The sequence below is a fragment of the Microtus pennsylvanicus genome, chromosome 6, assembly GCF_037038515.1.
Source record: "Microtus pennsylvanicus isolate mMicPen1 chromosome 6, mMicPen1.hap1, whole genome shotgun sequence".
In the NCBI taxonomy this organism is placed as follows: domain Eukaryota; kingdom Metazoa; phylum Chordata; class Mammalia; order Rodentia; family Cricetidae; genus Microtus; species Microtus pennsylvanicus.
Window position 1 is genome coordinate 121,986,323 of NC_134584.1, and position 23,434 is coordinate 122,009,756.

At 41.9% G+C, this 23,434-nt stretch overlaps 1 protein-coding gene across 5 annotated transcripts in view; it reads right to left on the reverse strand.

Moving 5' to 3' along the window:
* Ankrd11 (ankyrin repeat domain containing 11) overlaps positions 1-23,434 on the reverse strand; it is a 170,750-nt gene that overhangs the window by 36,697 nt on the left and 110,619 nt on the right. For 3 of the 5 annotated variants that reach the window (XM_075977563.1, XM_075977565.1, XM_075977561.1), the window contains exon 3: positions 3,248-3,392. In XM_075977563.1, the coding sequence (XP_075833678.1) occupies positions 3,248-3,334 (87 nt within the window). In that variant the 5' untranslated portion in view covers positions 3,335-3,392. Of the gene's footprint in view, positions 1-3,247; positions 3,396-23,434 lie in introns of those variants that run through there. The other 2 variants (XM_075977562.1, XM_075977566.1) reach the window with 2 other exon arrangements.

A 23,434-nucleotide genomic window follows, 5' to 3' on the forward strand; every position in this document is an offset into this window, starting at 1 on the left:
GGACCACGTCCTCCTGAAGGGTTGCTGTGAACATCTTCAGAAAATTGCCTTGCTCAACTGCCAACTGAGATAAACCTGGCACACAGGTTACACCCTAAAATCATTAACGACGCCCCCATTCAGCAGGAAGCAGTTTGGAGAGAAAAAACTGCGCCCATGTTCCCAAATATAGTTTATAAATGTTCTTTTACATTTAAAGGGGGATATGATATAGGTATGAATAATTTGCATTAGTATAGATTTTGCTTTATTTATAGAGATTTAAGGTCAATTTTGTTATATGTATAAATGTTTCTGATGTAACTTTTACTTGATAACTGTTTTGTTATATGTAATTTTGCTATGTTAAAGTTAAAGCCTTTTTTTTGTTTAAACAGAAAAAGGGGAAGTGATGTGGGAGTGTCATATATCAATCTGTTGATTTCATTGTTTAAGCAATAAAGAAACTGCTAGGCCCATTTGATAGGCCCACCCTTAGGTGGGTGGAGTAAACAGAAGGGAAGGCTGGGAGGAAGAGGAAGTGAGGTCAGACTCCGCAGCTCTGCTCTCCGGAGCAGACGCCTTCGGGGAGACGCCATGCTACCTGCTCCAGGGAAGACGCACACCATACCCCAGCTCCGACCCAGGATGGACTTAGGCTAGAATCTTCCCGGTAAGCACACCTAGGGGCGCTACACAGATGATTAGAAATGGGCTAGTCCAGGTGTGAGAATTAGCCTAGAAGAGAATGGGCCAAGCAGTGTTTAAATGAATACAGTTTGTGTGTAATTATTTCGGGCATAAGCTAGCCGAGCGGGTGGCTGGGGTATTGGGGAACGCAGCCCCGCCGCCCCATATTACTACAAATTACATCAATCTCCAGAAGAGATCTGGCCCTTTGCGGTATAGTATAAGTAAGCAATCAAAAAAACAAACAAACAAGCAAACAAACAAACAAACAAAAAAAGACATGGCTATCTTGTTGGAAAACAAAAAGCTTAAATCAAATCCATGTACACTGCCCATGGTCAAGACATAATCCAGATTTTGCAGTCTCAGTACTAATTCAGCACAGCTCAACTTGTGTCTTCTCAGTTAACAATAACCCAAGCCAACTTGAAACAACAGGAATTATTTATTGTTATGAGGCTGTTAGAGCCTAATTTCTACAGCTTTAATCATGGATTACCCATTCACACCTGCATGTCCAGCCATGAACCATACACCCGACAGGCATCACTTCTTCCATGACAATTTCTAAGACTCACGTATTAGAAAAACTAAATATTCTGAGCAGAGCTTCTTCATCTTTGTCAGTCTGGCCACTGACAGGTCCAATCTTTATTTTCCCCAATCTACATCTTAAATCTACTTGGTGCTGCATGAAACCCAAGCCTAATATTTTTTTGGGGGGGGGATTCTGTGACTCCTACTTACATCGCTTGTGTGGCCATAAGAAGTTTTTGCACAAAACAAGACAGCCAAGCAACACACAGATTGATAGATCGATCAATCTCATTCTCTCTCTCTCTCTCAACAAGTTCACTCTCTAGAAGGTAGTAGAAGCTCACTAGAATTCTTTACCAGAAAAAAACCACCAGTCAGACAAGATGCAGGGTAATTAAAACAGAAACCTCAAGAGGCAGTGAGGGAAGGAGGAGAGACTTGGGATGTAATAGGTTTTGGTAGTTGAGTACAAGGTGCTCCACACCATCACATAGTTGAACTGTTATGTTCCTAGGCAGTCAAGCTAGTTCTGGGTTCCAAGACACCATCAACGAAGTGATAAGGAGGCCAAGGCAGTAGCCCGCATTAAGACAGGAGTATAGCTTGTGTCTAAGTGAGAGATCCCTCCAAGGATCAAACGTAGCCTATGAAAATAGGGAACTGCTCTGATTTGAATGTCCACAGGCTCTGATATGTTATGTGCTGTTTCTGAGGTCAGTTTAGTGAGGAAGTCCTTCACAGAGAAGGCTGAGAGGATAGTGAAACCTTTTCCCTTATCCTTTTCTTTCTCAACAATTCTGATTTTATGGCATGGGAACTTCCATGCATATACCTGAAACTTTGCATCTATTCAGTGTGAAACTTTCCCAAAAGTAGTTTCATGCTACACAAATATTAAGGGTCTCAGAGCCACATCTATCTTTTATTTCTAAACAGAACCTAAATACATCCTTGTGTACAAGCCACTTTATGCTCAACCAAAATTGGAAAAACAGATCATCCGGCTCACTAGTTTTTACATGTAGAATACCTGCTAATAGTAACAGAGATTATTACCAAGATTGAAAAAGAATCAAACTTGGAGGAGCACTGATAGACTGAAGGCATAGCAGGGCTGGGACCTATTCATAGCCATAGGTTAGGATAGGTATCAAGGGGCTCAGGAGGAGCAACTAGGAACTACATCAAGGTGAATTATGACTAGAAAATCATCTGACCTGAATTCTGAGGGTGAGTCAGGACTTCACCTCACTGCCTAAGAGGTGCTCTTCTACCACAGAGAAGAAACTCAGCCCCAGGACAGCTCATACACTTGGTAACAGTTATGAAATATAAAAAAATATATATGCATATATGTATGTATTTAAAAAGACTAAACATATAAAATATATATCTACATGGCAATTTTAACTTCTTGTTCATCAAGGAGTCTTCCCTTGATGCTATGAAGTATGAATTCCAGAAGATAGTGTCACAACACAATGATTAAATTACAGCAATTTAGAGTTACATTCTATTTTTCTATTCTTGGATTTGTTTGTTTATTTCAGACAGGGTTTCTCTAGCTGTCCTAGAACTTTCTCTGTAGATAGGCTGGCCTTGAACTAAGAGATCTACCTGCCTCTGCCTCTGCCTCCTAGGATTAAAGGTGTACACCACAATCACCTGGTTCTATTCTTGTTTGAACTGACAAAATGTGAAAGCAAATGTCTTACAGTATAGTTATAGCCAGTATAACTAAGACATAGTTAACTGTCTTATTTTAGAGCTATGAGGACATAGATGGGTAAGGTAACTTCTATATTCAAGTCTGCAAAGGGCTTTCCTACGATAAGCTTAAGCAGGGCCTCTGCAGAGAGTGAATGGCTCCTTACATACCCAGTCACAAGAGAACTGGACACTACTGAAAAGACAAGGCCCCACAAAACAGGCCAAGAATGGGCTGGCCCTGTGAGCTCATGGGTATGAGTGCTGTCTTTAGTCCTTATACTGAGTCTTAATGATCCAGGAGAGGCAAGAAGTAGGCAAGCCCAAGTGTTACCTTTTTCCCAGTTTGTTTCTCCACCATGTCGTTGCTGAGAGAAAAGTCTTCTTGCTGTGGTGTTTTAGAACACCCACCCTTGGGCATCGTTCTCCTCCCCTTACTTGATCTTCATTTATGCTGCCATTGCTTCGTCATCAACTGTCTGCTCCAAAGAAAAGAGAAAGCAGGTTTAAAAAAGAAAAAAATAATAATAATACTGAAATCAAATCATAAAATCTTGCCAATTTCATAGGGGTACCAAACAGACTGCTCAACCAAGATGTGCATGCAGTTGCTTTGTCCTGAGTAGCCAGGAGCTTCACTCTGGGTAGGGAGCTGAGCAAGAAGGGCTATTTCAAGAGGCAGTTCCCCAGATTATCATCAATAGGAGCACTGGTTATGCTGCATAATGGAGAGCAAAGCAGATAAGGAACTCATGACAGGAGAACAAAATGAACTGTTAGGATCCTGAAAATTCATTCTGGGGGACAGCCATGAGAACACGATACCTGAACCCATGAAAAAAATCCACAATTGGATGGAGCTTAGTGAGCTTAGGGACTCTGCCCTTTGTTCTTGCTCTGTATACTGTCTTTTCTGACAAGCAAGGACGGTGAATACCCAGAGCAGAGAGTACCCTGGCCCTCAATTCCAACAGATCATAATGCCCCAAAGCTCAACTTCCAACACCTGATACTCATCAACTTCAAAACTTTCTTGTTCTTCACACCGCTATGTGAAAGGTAGAAAGGGAAAAATACTCTACTTTCCATAAACACCAAAGATACTGGTTAAGTCTGTAATTCCCAAATAAAATAAGAGTAGCATAAACAAATGACAACTATGAGGGAGTCCCTAGAAGATGCACAGGCAGCTTCAAGATCCTACTCCATCTCTCACGATCTCCGAAGCTGCTTACATATTACCCACAATCTCCTTTTTCTTTCTCTCTCGTCCAGCCTGGCAAGATGCCCAAGGGAAAGAAGGCCAAGGGGAAGAAGGCAGCCCCGGCGAAGAAGCAGTAGGCGAAGAAGGTGGTGAATTCTTTGTCTGAGAAGAGGCCTAAGAACTTCGGCACTGGGCAGAACATCCAGCCCAAGAGAGATCTCACACGCTTTGTCAAATGGCCCCGCTACATTAGGCTGCAGTGACAGAGGGTCATCCTCTATAAGAGGCTCAAAGTTCCTCCTGCCATTAACCAGTTCACCCAGGCCCTGGACCAGCAAACAGCTACCCAGTTGCTTAAACTTGCCCACAAGTACAGGGCAGAGACCCAGCAGGAGAAGAAGCAAAGGCTGCTGGCCCGTGCCGAGAAGAAAGCTGCCGGCAAAGGGGATGTCCCAACTAAGAGACCACCTGTCCTTCCAGCGGGCGTAAATACAGTCACCACTTTGGTAGAGAACAAGAAGGCTCAGCTGGTGGTGATTGCCCACGACATAGACCCCATTGAGTTGGTGGTCTTCCTGCCTGCCCTGTGTTGGAAGATGGGGGTCCCTTACTGTATCAAGGGAAAGGCCAGGCTGGGGCGGCTGGTTCATAGGAAGATGTGCACCACTGTTGCCTTCACACAGGTTAACTTGGAAGACAAGGGTGTCTGGCCAAGGTGGTGGAAGCTATTAGGACCAATTACAATGACAGATATGATGAGATCCGCCGCCACTGGGGAGGCAACGTCCTGGGTCCTAAATCTGTGGCTCAAATTGCCAAGCTGGAAAAGGCAAAGGCCAAAGAACTCGCCACTAAACTGGGTTAAATGTACTGCTGAGTTTTCTGTACATAAATATAATTACAAAACTTCAAAAAAAAATCCTACTCCATGTCCAGGGAGACAGATCTTTCATCTGGGTTTGAGGTTCTGGTCTCTGCTTCTGAAAATACCTTAAGACATATGCTTTATTTTCTGTAACTTGGCATCCTAAAAAGCTTATGCAAGCCAACAGCTCCCTGCCTTACCCACTCAGGATAGTTCAAAGGCAGGAAGAGACCTTCCTCAGAGGATTATCCAAACTAGCTGAGCCTGATTGCTCTGTCCTGCCTTCCTCCTCTGTTGGGCCTTCTGATGGGCAGTGGGTCTGCAGCTGTCTTTAGTGCCTATGTATGAAATACACTTTTCACCTCAAACCTCATTCTGGTTTTCTCTGTGGAAACACTCTCAGAACATGTTTCTAGAATCCTTATATATGTTCCATGTTTTCTCCCTACTGTAGTGGGAGCTGCGGGCTTGCTTTTCGTCCTGCCCAGCTCCCACCACCGGCTAGCTTTACCCGAAATAGCAACACACAAACTGTATTCATTTAAACACTGCTTGGCCCACTAGCTCTAGCCTTTTACGGGCTAATTCTCATATTTTGCCTAACCCATTTCTAATAATCTGCATAGCGCCACTAGGTGCGCTTACCGGGAAAGATTCAGCATGTCTGACCTGGCGGCTTGCTCCATCCGTCTGGCTCTGAGAGTTCAGACTCGATAGCTCTCCTCTCTGGGGCAGACGCCTCAGACAGAGGCCATACTCCCCTCTCCTGGGCAGATGCGGTGAACCTCCGACCCAGGATGGACGTAGGCTAGAATCTTTCCAGGTAAGCGCACCTTGGGGTGCTACACACATTATTAGAAATGGGCTACTCCAGGTGCGAGAATTAGCCAAGAAGAGGCTAGATATAATTGGCCAAGCAGTGTTTAAAAGAATACAGTTTGTGTGTTGTTATTTCGGGGCATAAGCTAGTCAGGCGACCAGGAGCTGGGGCGGCAGGAACTACTTACTACACCCTACCAGGAGCTTCAGTTATTCTGACAGGACAACAAGAAAAATAACATTTGTTTTTTTTTTTTTATTTTTCAGAGTCAGTGTATCCCTACAGTTCATATACAAGGCTATGTGGAGACTGAGGCAGGAGGATCACAAGTTCAAGGCCTACTTGGGCTACAGATTAGTTCAAGGTCAGTCTGGACAACTTAATGACACCACGTGTCAAAAAAAAGGCACAATGTTTTAAAAATTTAACTAGCACATGGAAGCCCAAGCATTATAAAAACAATAGTAACACAACACAACAAAATAAAACCCTTTTTGTCAGCCAGCCAAGCCGCATGTATTGTTTTGGAATATCTTCCCTTAGTGAGACACTTAGGGCCACGCTAGTCAAAGCACTTTCTGATTGACTCATCGGGGCCTACAGATAGCAGCCTCACTCTCTAGTTCCTCCTATCTCTATTAAAGTCATGCTTTTGATCTATGCCTGTAGGAAAGATTGCTTCTAAATCTCAAGACCTTTGGCGGAGGGGGGAAGGGGAGATATGGCTCAATGGGCAAGAGCACTTGCTCTGAAAGTATGAGCACCTAAGTTAGAATTCCCAGCACCCACATAAAAAGTCAGGCGTGGCTGTGCAAGCCTCTAAGCTAGCATTCATGGAAAGAGAGGGTGCAGATGTGAGATAGTTAGATCCTGGGAGATCTCTGCCTACAAAGCCTAGCCCAAAATGTCAAGTTTTCAGTTCAGTGAGACACCCTGTCTAAAGGTAATAAAATGGTGATACTGGATGTGCCATTCTAACTTATACATGGGTGTACATCTGCACACTCATGGATGCACACACCCCACGATACATACACACAAAGACACTCTTGTACAGTCTCCTCAAGATCTTATATTACTTTTATATGATAATAAAAAAGAACTCTTGAAGTAGTTTCCCATATGTTTAACTGGCCTAAGAGCATTATCTAAAGTTATTTGGGGGAGTCAGGCAAGCATCATCGTTTATGCCTGGAATAGCAACACTCTGAAGGCTGAGGCAAGAGGAGGATCACCGATCTAAGGCCAGTGCTGGCTACATAGCAAGGAGCCTGGGTTGAAGAGACTTTTGCAATCTGGTTTTTGTTGCTGTGACAAACACTCTAATCAGGAAAGGAGCTTATTTCATCTCATATAGTCCATCATCAAGGGCTGCTAAGGCAGGAACTGAAGAGCACAAACCACGGAGGAACACTTCTTACTGGCTTCTTCTATGGCTTGCTCAGCTTGCTTTCTTATATAAGCCAGGCTGCCTATCCAGGGGTGAAACTACCTGTCCATAGTGAGTCAATAAGAAAATGCCCCCACAGACATGCCCATAAGCCAATCTAATGGAGGCAATTCCTCAATTGAGGGCCCCTCTTTCCAGATTTGTGTCACGTTGGTAAAAGCTAACAAGCAGCAATCAGCAGGAACAGAGTGCTCCCATCCATGTCTCTTCAGTGGATGAGGACAGAAATGGCATGTCTTTTTCCATGTGTGTAGCTGTGATTTCTGCAGTCTGCATTTTCTACTATGAAAGTGAGATGTGTATGGTCCAACTTGGTGTTACATACCTTAAATTCAATATGTGGGGAACAGAAGCAGGCAGAGATTGGGGCCAACTGGAGCTAAAAATTGAGACCCAAGACTTTGGATGTTGGTTTTTGTTTGTTTGCTTATTAGTTTTTATAGACAGGGTCTCACTAAGTAGAATTTGATGGAGGAAGGTCATTGGCTAATAAAGGAACTGCCTTGGCCCATTTTATTGGTTAGAACATAGGTAGGTGGAGTAAACAGAACAGAACGCTGGGAGGAAGAGGAAGTGAACTCAGACTCGACAGCTCTCCTCTCAGGAGCAGACGCCTCAGAGACGCCATGTTCCCCTCTCCTGGGCAGACATGAGAGCTCTGCTCTCTGAGGCAGATGCACGCAATGAAGCAAGCAGCCAGGTTAGACATGCTGAATCATTCCCGGTAAGACGGGTGCTCACAGATTATTAGAGATGGGTTGGTCGGGATGTGAGAATTAGCCTGTAAGGGCTAGAGCTAAAGGGCCAAGCAGTGATTAAATGAATACAGTTTGTATGTTGTTATTTCGGCCATAAGCTAGCAGGCGGCTGGGGTGTTGGGGACGCAGCCCCGCTGCCCTTATTACTACAAGAATTCACAAGTAGAACAGGATCTTAGAGATCTGCCTGCTTCAGTCTAAGTGATGGAACTAAAGGTATGTGCCATCATGCCCAGCACTCATTTTGTTCTGTGGTACAGAACAAACTTGTGCTCAGCAAAGCTGGGCAAGCGCTCTATTGCTGAGCTACATATTTCGGCACAAAGGGCTCCACAGCAATAACATCACAGAAGAGAGTAACGTCTCTGTCTCTGATCTTAGCTCTGACAAGAAAGAATGAAGAAAGCATTCTTCCATCCCACCCTGTGAAAACAGAAGGCCTCTGGCTCTTGAGAGCTATAGAATAAAGATTAGCATTAGCCTCCTACTGTCCCAAAACTCCATTCCCCTGAAATAATCAACGACACAGAAATAACAAAACTATAGGCAGCTTTCTGACAGCAAAGGTAAAGAAGACATCCCCTCCTCTAAAACTAGGTGTGTGACAAGTGGGAAAGCCACAGTCTGTGGGAATTTTCAAGAATTTCCATGTTCACAAGATGGGTGAAGGTTCTTCTCATCTTTGCTGATGCAGTCTGGGAAGCAAGTCCAGATGTAAATGGTACCACTGGCATCTCTAAGTCCAGTGCCTTATACTAGTTACACACACCACCAGCCAAGGAAGGTCTGTCAGCCATCCATAGGAGATACAGCCATAAAAAGGAAGAGAGCTGTTAAGAGGAACACCAACATAAACATGGCACACAATGCAAGAACAGAGTACAGAGAATTCAGGATTTCAAACTCCAAAATAAATCTGTTCATGCTTAGGAAGCCACGGGTCCACAAACACAAGAGGGCCATTAAAAAAAAAAAGCAAGAATCAGAAACCACTCCAAGTGCTGGTATAGTCAATAAAGTTCACTAAGGAGTCTAAAAGATTCAGAAATTAACAAATAGACAAGTGGTGGTGGTGCATACCTTTAATCCAAGCACTCTGGAAGCAGAGGTAGGCACATCTCTGAGTTTGAGGCCAGCCTAGACTACAGAGTGAGTCCCAGGACAGCTAGGGCTACACAGAGAAACCCTGTCTCAAAGAATAAAAACAGGAAAAGAGAAAAATAGACGACAACAACAATTAACTCCTGAGAGAAAAATATCTAAGTATTAGAAAGTCAATCTCTAATACAGACAGTGTCATGAGTGAAGCAGACACCAGAGTACACAAATGTGAACAGCCTGACTGCTCCACAGCGCGAGGGTAGGAGCCAGGTCTTCTCTACAGGGAGAAAATCACATGGGAATTCTCATGGACACCAGAAATGAAGGTCAATAAGCCACAGTTAAAATTGGGGGGTGAACACACCGCCATAAAAACTAAAAATATTTCCAAACTGAAATGTTAAATTTGGCCACACTATCAACAAGAATCAGTAAATGGGCACATTTTCATGAATGCAAAGAGTATAGTGTGCCCCTTGGTCCCATCTTTATTGAAGAATGATGTGACGTTCTACTGACATAGCTTCCCAGATTAGAGCCCCAGGTCAGATTCAGCCTGCTCCCTATGTGTACATGAGAATGGAAAATATATTTTATAAGTTACTTTAATGCTTGAAAGAGGAAGGATCAAAAAGTTATTATTTTGTGACACTGAGTTGGAAAGATAGTTAAGCAATTAAGAGCACTTGTTGCTAGACACCACCTGGTGCTCTTCCAGGGGACCCGGGTTCAATTCTTAGCATCCATATGGTGGCTCACAACTATCTGTAACTCCTGTTCCAGGGGATCCAAAACCGTCTTCTGACATCAGCAGACACTAGGCACAAGCATGGTATGTATACATACACACACACACACACACACACACACACACACACACACACACACACACGTGCGTGCGCGCAAACCATTAATACACACACAAAAAAAATCAACATTTTTAAAACTTAAAATTTATAAAAAATATCTTGTGATATTTAAAGGCTGTATGTAATCAAGCTTTCAGAGACATCCAGCTTTATTGAGTTGCAGCTAACATCACCATTTGTTTTTTTTGTTTTTTTTTTGATCACAGGATAGAACTGAGGGTCTCTTGCATGCACCAAATACTAAGCTACATCCCAGCCCCATGGCCTTCTGTCAGGCTGTCTTAACTGCAACTGTCATGAAGTCTACTATGTAGTCTCTCTGGCCCTTTATGAGTGTTATAACTTCTGCTGGTGCTGTGGTTCTTAAAGCTTCACCATAGACTACTTTTCAGGGTGTGTGAGGTCAACATATTTCCAAGATACCGTTAAGATCCTATGTGTGCATTCCATGGTGCTAACACTGTAAAAGAAGGTGGCAATGGACTGGAGGTAACTCACTGCTGTCCTAGTTTGCTCTTCTGTTGCTGTTAACCAAAATCAACATATGGGAGAAACAGAAAACCACAGAGCAGTGGTTCTCAACCTTCCTAATGCTGTGACCTTTTAATACAGTTCTTCGGGTCCTGCTGAGCTCTAACCGTAAAATTATTTTCGCTGCTACTTCAAAACTGTAATTTTGCTACTGTTATGATCATAATATAGGGACAGGCTCACACAGACATACATCCCAGTAAAACATCAATGGACACAAACTGAAAATAGATTGCTTAAATAAATTATTTTTAAAAACCTACTATGAATGAAATCTGAAAAATTCTGACTTAAAAGACTCTTGTTCTATTAAAGAGGTCACTTGCAAAACTGGGAATATTTCCTATACGTGTATCTGGCCAAAAAACAAAAAAATCCTCTTACCCAGAATATATAGTTACTGCAAATCAATACAATAACAAGGCTAAGGTAAGGGAATAGATGAAACTTCTCAATTTCACTATCCAGAAAATACAAACAAACACCAAACTAATATACTGAGTACTGGTAAAGACACAGTAAAGAAAAGTCATCAATTCAGAATTATAGATCAATAGAATGAATCTGTTACCAACTATTCCTATTTAATATAAAGTTATCCTATAATCTACCAATTTAATCTGGAATCATTTAAAAAATGCAAGTACAAATGCATCAATAGGCAGTACTTGGTGTCCAAAATGGCTGGATGTATTGACACATGCCTTTAATCTCAGTACGCGGGAGAGTCAGAGGCAGCCAGGTATTTATGAGTTCAAGGCCATTCCGGTCTGCACAGTCAGTTTCAGGACAGCAGGAGTAAAACCCTGCCTGGGGGGAGGGGGGGTGAGGCCAAAAAGGTCCAAACTGGTAGTATGCTGCAATGAAGTCACAACATTATCAGAGAATACTAAACATCAGAGGAAATAATATGAAATTAATCTCATAATGAAGTTGAGAAAAAGGGGTCAGGCAGTAGTGGCATATGCCTTCAATCCCAGCACTCCGGAGGCAGAGAAAGGTGAATCTCTGTGAGTTCGAGGCCAGCCTAGTCTACAGAGTAAGTTCCAGGACAGCCGGGACTGTTTCACAGAGAAAACCTGTCTTGGAAAAATCATAACCAAAAACAAAAACAAAACAGCAAGATAATCATGTTTTACTGTACATGAGTATGAAATTTTCATTTTCAAAAATAAAAACAGAAAAGCTGAATAAGCAATGCTGAAAAGATGGCAGATATTACACCCTGATGGGACTGACTCTAGACAGTAGAAGGAGCTAATGATAATGACTTGCAGTCAGACCCATTTCCCCTCAAGTAGTTGTGGCTGGTTTTGTTCCCTACTAGGAACCACATTTGCATGAAAAACAACATGAGCCCAATTCAAGGCTCTATGGCATTTAGAATGGGTCAAACCTGTACAAGGTATACAACACGCCACTGTAATTGTTGAAAAAGTACCTTTTACCCTTGATGAGAGAGAAGCACAGCTCTAAAAAGATGGATAAAAAGAGAACTGGGGGGCAAAAGGAAGAGCAGAAAGAATTCAAAAAGAGACTAAATGTGAAAAGACAGAAATATAGGCATGCATATTAAAGGTGTGATGCAATGACTAAAAATAGTAATTGCAGTAAACATGGAAAACAAATCAAGGGCAATGAGTCAACAGATACCTTCCAAAGCTTAGCAGTACATGGAAATGAGCAGGGGAGACAAAACACAAATCCAGAGGCAGGCTGGAAGAAGGCAGAAGGTGTTAAAGCACTGCTGATGGGAAGGCAAAGGACAGTTGAAGGAGACATCACTATACAAATATCCATTCATTCACTGCCTCCAAACACATAAACAAGAAAAAGCTGTATACAAGGGCAACTAAGAACTGAACACTGTTTCTAGGAACTGTGGAATTCTGAGGACAGATGGACCAAGGAGTGATATCTGTAATATGAAGGGAAGTAGCAGAAAGATGTGTACAGTCCAAAGTGTGAAGGACTGCTTACGATAAAAGAAATCTGAGCTGGGCCGTGGTGGCCCACACCTTCAATCAAAGCACTCAAGGAGATAGAGGCAGGCAGGGTTTTGATACACAATTAATAAAAACACAGAGAAGAGAAATTGGGGTTCAACCGGAAGGTCAGAAAAGTAAAACAACCAGCCACTGTCTGACATGGCGATCCTGTCTCAAGGAATTTTAGAATGAGACTGTGACTGAGCTGTTTCCTATTGTTTTATAATCCTCTCTAGGGCTGGAATTAAAGGCATGCACTGCCTGGTCTGTAAGGCTGACCAGTGAGGCTGTTTTTAATCAGGCAAGCTTTATTTATTAAAATAGAAATGAAATTCCACTGCAGGTCTTTGTGAGTTCAAGGCCAGCCTGAACTAAGTAGCTATCAAGTTCCAGGAAAGGGGGGAGGGGGAGATTTGTCTCAAAAAAGAAAAGGGAAGCTCAGCATAGCCAATCTCTGTTGTTCATTTGGCTACAGAATAAAGGTCACATAATATTAACAATTCATACAGAAAGAGCATGTGACAAAATTCAGTGTGTATGACAAAACCCTCATCAAAATAGAAAATGAAGACTATCCTAGACACTAAGTGGAGCCCTTCAAGGACAACTACACTCTAGGTTAATGGTTAGAGTTTCTTCCTACAGCCTCATCATCCTTCAACTTCCTGTTCCCTGTCAACTCCACCACCGCTAATACTATATTGAAAGTATATGTGAAGAACAAACTTTAAAAAAAAAAGTATCACTATTTATAAATACAATTGCCTATGTAGAAAAATCAGAAGAAATCCATTAAAAACTCCTGGAAATGACAGGGTCCAGAAGGATAGCAGAATACAAAATTCTTTTCTGTTTCCACATAACCATTAGTATGAAGCAATCAGGAAAAAAAACAAGGCTCCAAATAAAGACTTTCTGTCCAAATGGTTGGTTTTTTGGGGCAAGGTTTTGCTATGTACCTTAGACTAGCCTCAAACTTGCAAGCCTTCTGCCTCAGTTTCCTAAGTGCTGGAATTAACACCACCTGCAAAATCTTGTAAAACGAGAAAATCTTTCTGAATTAGAGGAAGAATTCTTAATTAGACATGACACCCAAAGCAGTACCTAAAGAGCAAAAAATTAATATTCTGAAATTTAAAACCGTTGCTCTGTAAATACTTGATGTAAAGGATGAAAAGACAAAGTGTGAAACAAGGGAGACCCATGGACAGACCACAGTCAGACAGCAGAACTGTATGCACAATGAAAACGAACAGTAAAAGGGAATCCAACTGAAAATAGGAAGAGGAGGAACACAGGTGTTCTGGTTATTTTTATGTCAAGTTAAAACACAAGCTAGAGACAACTGAAAGGAGAAAACTTCAATAAAGAGAAAACCTCTGTATGATCCAGCTGTAGGGCATTTCTTAATTAGTGACTGATGGAGGGCCCAGGCCACTGTGGGTTAGTGGTTCTGGATCCATAAGAAAACAGGATGAGCAAGCCCTGAGGAGCAAGCCAGTGAGTGGTAACACTCCTTCATGGTCTCTGCACCGGTTCCTGCCTTCAGGTTCCTGCCCTGCTTGAGTTCCTCTGATGAGGAGGCATAAACTGAATAAACCCTTTCCTCCCCAATTTGCTTTCCGATGCAGTAATAGAAACCCCAACTAAGACAACATGTATTTTATTAAAGAGATGGGGATGAGCACACAGTGACTACTTGGAAAATGAAATTCAAAATCACATCTAGGGCAGTGAAGAAAGCTCAGTTAACAAAGTGCTTGTCTTCTGAGCAAAACGTCTTGAGTCTGATCCCCATGGCCCGTTCTCTTAAATGAACAAACAGGCATGTATTTGTAATCCCAGCACACAGGGAATAGAGACAGGCAGATTTCTGGGACTTGCTGGCCAGTCAGTCTAGTTTAATCATTCAGTTCCAGGTCAATGAAACTTACCATCAAAATGCAAGAAAGAAGAAAGGGTAAAATGCTTTGGAATAACAATACCTAATGTTTCCCTCTGCTCTCTGGAGACATCTGAACACACACGAACACACACACACACACAACCATGTGCCTGTGTGATGTGGGATGCCCCTCTGTATGTTGTTAATACGTTTGGCCAGTAGCTGGGCAGAATTGACCCAGGCAGAAAATCCAAACAGAGACAGAGTGAGAAAGAAGTCAGAGTTAGAGAGAAGCCAGCAGCCGCTGGAGTAGCAAGTCATGAGTTAATACCCAATTGGAAGAGCTAGTTAATAAGTCTGAGCTCATAGGCCAAACAGTTAATAATTAATATCAAGCCTCAGAGCGGTTATTTGGGAACTGGCAGGTAGGAGAGAAACCTCCAGTTACACCTGTAAGACTTAGTTAAACAACAATACCATCATCAAATACTACAGAGAAGGCAGGGAAACTCCCTGGGTGCATGCTCACTGAGAACATGGAATGGCATTGCCCCTGTGAAAGCAGTGTGGGCACTGTATCATGTCTTCAACTGCTTTCATGGGCAGTTAGCCCAAAAAACAGAACCTTGTGTGAATACAAAGAAACAAATGAAGAGAAATTCCCGCAGTGCTGGTGCACACCTCAGGAGTCAAGGCCAGCCTGGTCTACAGAGTAACTTTCAGGACAGTCAGCACTATACAGAGAAACCCTGTCTCAGAAGAAAAGGAGGGAAAGTAAAAAGGAGGAGTAGCGAAACTCTTCAACAACATCCTTCAACTCAGTTCACATCACCATGTCTCTTCATTAATACAAAGGAACAAAAAACTCCCACAGGCTATGAGGCAGCTACAATGTGTGAACACAGCATGATAGCTGAAGTGGGCTTTGACAGAATCTTCTAGTTGGCTTCAGATAGAAAGCACAGCGTAGAAGTTGTCTCTGGGAGATACTGTGGGAGAAACACAGGAAAAAAAAACATTTTTCTAACATCTTAAGTATTTGTTTCAGAATGTAAGTTAGGGAGAGAACATACAAGACGAGGAGACTTCTAGGTGATTGATACTGTATTGTTTTGATTTTGGTGGTAGTTTCTCAACTATCAATATTTTCTAAACCTACTGATCTAAGAAATTTAAATGAGTACATTTTATTAATGACAACTATAATTTAGTGGTGCTGATTCTGTGGACACACTTACCTGCCACTCCAGCTAGCACTTACTCAATGCACTAGTAACACACAAACACCTAAAGTTCTCTTTTCGGGAATGTTAGTATTCCTGGTTATATTACAATTATTATTATTCTGAAACTTCTAAGTGTGTTGTGTGACACGAACCAAATGAATGCCCTTCAAAACTCTAATATGTTAAATTTAGGAGAATGAGAAAGGACAGATAGATGAGGAGAAGACAGCAAATAGGAACTGCCATCTGCCTCAGTTGGGACTATCAATCTTAAAGCCTGATGTAGTCTCTTTAGGAATTCTTAAATTCTGGCATGCTAAGGTAAGGAAACCCCAGGGTAGAACCAGAAGCAGAAGCTTTGAAGCCTCTTCTACAAAGTAGCTCGCCGTCTTTTCCTTGTTCAGTAACAGAAAACAGGGTACACTCTTTTTGGTGGTGCTTTTTTTGTTTGTTTGTTTGTTTTTCAAGACAGGGTATCACTATAGTTTTAGAGCCTGTAGAGTACACTCTTAATATCGCTTGTAAGATTCTTTTTCCTGATTAAATCTGTTTCTGACTTTCCTACTGTGACAATGCCCAGAAGAAATGACAGCAATGTGTTCCTTGACCTATGATACCTAAAGCATCTCCTAAAAATCATAGTCTCTCCTGCACAGACACTGGAAAGGCCAGACAGCTCTCCAGTGAAGAACCAAATCCCAGAGAACATGACACTACCCTCCACTCTGCTGTCCACATATGCAGTCAAGGAACAGCAGATAGCCCTGGGATAGAAATGGCATGTGCACTCCAGGAATGACCAAACTCACAGGTTCCCGATTCCTAACTTTTATAAAGACAGGGTCATGTCCTCTTAGAGGTAAAGAGCATAAAAAGGTACACCATAAACAATATAGTTCTAAGTACAAAGTAAAATAACTCTTGGGGGCTTGGGTAAGGAAAGAATGACAAAAAGAGATCACTAAGTCATAAGGTTGAGTTGGGTGTGACTGGGCTCGGGTCTAAGCACAATACTCCTGATCTGGAGGCCATAAGTCACTATTGGTCACAGCACCTGGCTTTGTTCTCCTCACCTTATTGGTAGCTATTGGTATGCAACTGTGACTAATAATGTCTTGCCTATTTGCTTATAAACAAAAGTTACTACTGTAGAAACTCCAGTTTCTTTTTACTCATATTTTTTTTTTCAGTTTTTCGAGACAGGGTTTCTCTGTGTAACAATCCTGATTGTCCCGGAACTTGCTTTGTAGACCAAGCTGGCCTCGAATTCAGAGATCCACCTGCCTCTGGCTCCCAAGTGCTGGGATTAAAGAGGCTTATGCCACCACCACTAGGCTCTACTCAGCATTCTACCTCAGAACTGTTTTGTTCTCACCACAACAGGTGCTAAAATTCTGAACATAATGGTGTCCAAATTGCAAGCACTGCAACAGAATCAAAAACAGCCCTGATGTCCCTGGCCCTTTCCCACACACAACATTGCTACACGTTTTCTGGACCTATCTCACAGAAATACAGTACCACCCACCACAGTGCAGTTGTCAGAACTTTTTAGACATAGCCATGCTTCATCTCAGTCCTAAATTATTTTAGAGTTGCCACATACTTGTTACCTCAAATGTAAACAACTTACATATTATCAACATCCTGCACCAGAGTAGTCCCACCTGTCACCACTAGTTTCCAGAGTTCGTAATTTACATCAGGGTTCGTGTTGGGTGCTAAATGTTCTATAATTCTGACAAACATATAATCACTTGTATCCACTATTACAACATACCATACCAACAAATTTCACTCCTCTAAACACCATCTGTGCTCTGCCCATCTGACCCTTCCTCCTGGTCAGATAGCTGTGGAACAGTTTCTTTCTCTCTCAGAATGTCACAGAACTAAAATTCTGTATCATGTTCCTTCTCAAGACAGGTTTGTTTATTTTTTGTTAATTTACTTGTGTGTGTGTGTTGGAGGTGCACACACATGCCATTGCACACATGTGGGGATGAGAAGTCAGTTCTTTTTTTCTACTACAGGTACTGGAGATTCAACTTAAGTCGGTCTTGGTGACAAGACTACAGGGTCATGATCTTACTGCTCCTAAGATGGGCTTCTTTCACTCTGTAATATGCATGTGTGGTTTTTTCCTTGGTTAAAACTGGTTTGCTTTAAGCAATGAATAAAATTCTATTTTCTGGCTGTATTTATCCATTCAACCACTAAATCTTGGCTGCTTCCAATTTTGGCAATTATGAAGAAAAGCCCTTTCTCAAAAGTCAATTAACAGAATAGAAAACACTGGAAGGCATATACCCATCCCTTGAAGAATGTCATTCTGTTAGTGTGTTGCCTGTGTGGACTTATGCTTGTGTGTGCTGTACTGCAGAGATAATATTTTTCTCATTATGAGATACAGGTTTTCAGAAACAATGGCTGATTTGTAGTCAGAAATGTTTAGGTCTATCACTAAAATACAGAAATAAAGTGGATCAGGCCCTTACATCCAGTCTTTCAGGCTGGAATTAGGATAGGAACTGACATCTAGTGTGTAAGTTACTAATGCTGGACTTCTGGCCTCAACTTCACTGAGGCCCCAAGGCAGAATAAAGTTTAAGATGTTTGTCTTGAGAAACTTTTACTTCCTATTCCATACAGCAGCCTTGCCTTTACTACTATGCTGACCCAGTCTCCTCATTCACCACTTGCAGCATGCAGAATAATGGATCGACAATTGCAGGAGCTCACTACAACAGATCAGATTCAAAAAAAAAAAAAAAAAAAAAAAAGAGAGTGGGTTCTTTGGGCTGTCATGTATGCCAGAACCCTGTAGTCTAGTCAAAGCCAAGTAGACATGACTAGAGGAGAGCCCTTTATCTACTTGTTTTGGTTGTTGTTTTTGCGCGGGGGGGGGGGGGGGCAGTAAAAAATAGGGTTTCTCTGTGTTGTCCAGGATGGCATTGAACTCAAAGAGACCCACGTGCCTCTACCTCCCAAGTGCTAGAATTAAAGGCATGTGCCACTACCACTGGAGTTTTTTGTTGTTTTTTTTTTAAATCTTCAACAATCAATCATACTTCAAAGAGAGTTTGTTGCCCAGTGCCTTTAATCCTAGCACTTAGAAGGCAGAGGCAGGTGATTTCTGACTTCTAGTCCAACCTGGTCTACAGAGGGTTCCAGTACAGCCAGGGTTACACTGAGAAATCTTGTCTTGAAAAGCCGGGGGTGGGAGTTTATCTTTGGGAAGAAGCAAGAATATTAAGGTGGGACTGCATGCTGACCCAAGAAAGTAACTTTTAAAAAAATCATGCTTATGCTGGACCGTGGTAGCGCACGCCTTTTATAATTCCAGCACTTAGGAGGCAGCAGGCAGGTGGATTTCTGTGAATTTGGGGACAGTCAGGTCTACAAAGTGAGTTCCAGGGCAGCCCTAGGTTTTTTACCGAGAAACCCGGTCTCGAAAAAAAAAGGGGGTGGGGGAGTCATGCTTATTTGCGCTTCAGTATTTCCACTAATCTGATTTTTTTTTACAGAAAATAAGTACTATACTTTCAAATTAATTAACCATACCTTGCATGCACAAAATTTTGTTTACCAATAATTTTTACTCAGATGATATAGGCAAACACTTCATAGAGAGAAATTAGATTCACATAGGAAAAGTGGTATATTCAACAGCCAGCAACCGGAATCGGGACTAAAGGCCACAATATCTATAAGTACAGTTTATTGCTACCTATCTACTGGAAGGTCCTTTACAATCCACTGCACAGTGCCAGAGTAAGAAGCAAAAACAACTTTAAGGCAAACAAATTCCAAAAGTCCTAAAATCAAGGCAAACTATTCTGCACCAAAACCACATATGAATGTAAATACAAATATTTTAAAAAATATTTCAGTAATCTAGAGGGTACCTGAATGAGTTACATCTTATGATTTTTCACAAAAGAACTTGTGATGGATATTCTTGATTGTCAACTTGACTACATCTAGAATTAACTAAATCCCATAGGGCTAGGCACACCTATGAAGGATTATTTCTTAATTAAATCATCTGAAGTGGGAAGAACCATTTCTAATCCAGATCTCTGGGGTAGAAAGATATATCTTTAATTTGGGCCACACCTTCTGCTGGCAACCTAAATAAAGAACAAGAAAGCAGGAAGCTCGCTCTTTGCTTAATCTCACTGTCACTAGCAGGTCCATTCCTTCATGGGCACTGGAGCCTATTTCTTCAGGATTCTGGCTTATGCTCAAGACTAGCTGAGACATCCAGCCTTGGTGGATTGAACAACTACTGGATTCTTGGGCCTTCTGCTGATAGACAGCCACTGTTGGACTAGCTGAACTACAGCCTGTAAGTCATTCTAACAAATACTCTTGACACACGTGGGGGAAGTGGGAGAGTAGTGAAAGAGATTACAGGAAAGGGGGGCACATTTTGAGATCAGGTAAAAGCCTGGCACAAGGGAATCTCCCAGGCATGTACAAGGAAGACTCCAGTTTAGACTTCTAGTAATGGCAGATCGGGCTATCTCTTGTGACCAGATTGGTGCCTAGTCCAGTTGTCAAAAAGGCGTCACCCAGCAACTGAGAAACAGATGTAGACCCACAGCCAAACGTTAGGAGTTCAGGGAATCTAGCAGAATAGGAAGAGAAAAGACGGCAGGAGTCAGAGGGATCAAACACACCAAAAGAAAACTCTTTAACTGGGATCATAGAAGCTCAAAGTGACTGACAACCAGAAAGCCTGCATGGGCCTGACCTAGGGACTCTGCAAATTTTACACTTGTGTTGCTTGGTACTCTTGTGGGGCTCCTAACAGTGGAAACAGGGGATGTCTCTGACTCTTTTACAGATATTGGGTCTCCTTGCCCAGTCTTAATATAAGGGAAGGTGCTTAGTCTTACTGCAACTTGATAGCCATGTTTTATTGATACTCATAGGAGACCTGCCCTTTCCTAAACATAAAGTGAGGAGTGAACTGGGTGGGTTGAGGTAGCGGGAACAGAAGAGGGTTAGGGAGGAGGAAAGTGAAACTGTAGTAGGAATGTAAAAATAAAAAATAAATAAGTAAATAAATATATTTATTGAAGAAAAGAAATCCTCATCCGTGTGTGCTGCTCATGCTTACTCAGCAGGCAATTTCCCCCCAGCACATCTATGTACTTCTTTATATAAAGTTTAAAATCAAATTTAAATAAATTGTACATGCTTTCAAAATTCTAATGAAGCTCGTTAGGTGTGTAGCTCATTGGGAGAGTGCTTATACAGCAATACAAAGCCCTGGATTTGATCCTTAGCACATAAAAACTGAGTATGAGGGCTGCAAAATAAGTTCAAGGCTAGTCTAGGCTACATGAGACCACAGCTAAGGAAAACTCTTGTTCCATTCTGTACCATCATTCATAAACACCTTCTCCACTTCAGATCAGAACAGGTGTCTTTTGTTATAAAATTATCAAAATAATTGGAAACCTCTAGCTTGTAATCCCAGCACTCAAGATACTGAGATAGGAGCATCGTAGCAATACTGACACAGCCTGGATGCTAAGCCAGCCTCAGAAACACTAGTGAAACCTGAGGGCAGGTGGTATTAGGCTGAGCAATAGGAAATGGAACTCTGAATATAACATGCTCTTCTGTGAAATGCGATCAGAGAATTAATAATGAACAATTTTAAATATAATCAAAAATTCAAGTGAAGAACTATCTACGGAAAAAATAACAACTATGGGTCAGAGTATAGGGCTCTGAAAACACCCAAATTAAATAGGATACTCCAAGTGGGGTGTAGAGGCGCAGGCTTCCTAGCACTTGAGAAGCTGAGGCAGGCGGATCTCTGTAAGTTCCAGAACAGCCAGCATTACAGAGAGACCCTGATGACTCCCAAACCACACCCAAAGATACAAAGCCTTCCATCCTGGATGGACCAACAGCTTTTACCCAATTTTCAGGGAGCTTAAAATTAAAGTTTTAAAAAGTCATTCTGTCTTTCTTAAATTGTGCGGTTAGGTGGGAGAAATTAGATGATAGCCAAATGAAGTACAGAAAGAACAATTTGCTTTTCAAATCCAATTTCATATAGATCATATCTTATTAATGTACAGATGGAGATAGATATAATATACAAATGACTCCAAACTTTTTTGATATATACCAGGAAATTATAACTCATAACCGAGTAACTTGAAGAAAATGTTGTTTATATGAAATATTGCTCCCAAAATTTAAGGTTTCCATGGTAAAGGGCTCAAATCCAATTTTTCACTGATGGCTGGATGACACAAACTAACGAGCAACACTGATTCTGCCGCAACTGTGGAAAGTAGAGAAGCAAAATCAGCCTCATGGCTCTGCTTCTCACTGAACTAAATACAAAGCAAGGCATCCTGACTAGGTAAAATAGCTAGGAATCAAATCAAAAGAAAGCAGATGCTTTAAGATGAAACACAGTAATTGGCAGATTCTCACAGGTCAGAGGGATGTGTGTCCTCCTGTGAACAGATGCCACAAGCAGCACCCAGGCCTTCCAGAAGGGTTGTGTGGGCTGCCAGGCTTGTCGCTATAGCAACAGTTCTAAGCATATGTGCAATGACACCAGCTGATTTCTGAAAACTGCAAGTAGAGGATGATAATGGCATTAAAAAAAATAAAAAGATTTCCAGAGTAAAGTACAGATCACCACTGATTCCCTCCTCTCTCCAGCCTACACTACCTCCAGACATCATTGTGCAGCGGAGCAATAGCATGAAGACAAATGCAGTCTCAAGTCCCACATATGTCAAATCATCTGCATAACGACACACCCACAAGCTGTAAAACGGGGCCTTTGGATTCATAATCCTGCACTAAAACGTTACAGGAAAAAAACAATGGCCAATTCCTGGGCCCACTTTGACTCCACTGGTCTCCCCACATACAGTCCTTTCTTTCACGGCCTTTCAAGCTTTCAGCAACTGGGTTAAGGCTCAAGGCAGCTGTGAAGAGGGAAGTCTACACACACTAGTCATAACCTGAAAGAAGAGAAGGTACAGCAGTCCGCCTGAGCCAAGGTTCCAACTGAAAACCACAGGTTTCTGGAAAGTAGAGCAACAGTTCAGGGCTTGGAATTCAAAATATGTTTCTACAATCTTAAAAAAAAAAGATTCATTTCTTCTGATATATGAGAAGGGGAAAGTAAACATTTGATGTAGTTTAGCGCACAAGGGCCCTTGGGATATCCCAGCACAAGCAAAGAAACGGAGCAAAAATGACTGCGACTGCACGCACAGAGACGCTACTACCAAGTAGCAACTTCCTGCACTACCCATAGTAATACTGATCCATCCCACTATCTTTCTCTTCTTTCGTCCCACAATGCTAAGAAAAATGTGCTTTTGATGTTTTAAAATTTCCCTTCTACCACATTTCTGAAGCCTCACCAAAACTAGGCAGATAAATCCCTAAGTACAAGCTTACACTTAAGAATTTTTATTCCCAGGCTGCAGAGATGACTCAGTAGTTAAGAGCAGTAGCTGTTCTTCCAGAGGATGTGGGTTCAATTCCCAGCACCCACACTGCAGCTCACAACTGTCTGTAACTCTAGTCCCAGAGGATCTGACACCCTTACACAGACATACATGTAAGCAAAACACCAATACAGATGAAATAAGAATAATTTTTTTAATTAAAAAAAAGGAAAGGAAATATTTATGCACAACTGGGTGGCAGAGTTCAAGGCCAGCCTGATGTACAGAGCCAGGACAGCTGGGGATATACAGAGAAATCCTGTGTTGAAAAAAAAATATGTTTATGCCCTTTACACCTTTATTTAGTAGATACAGAGGG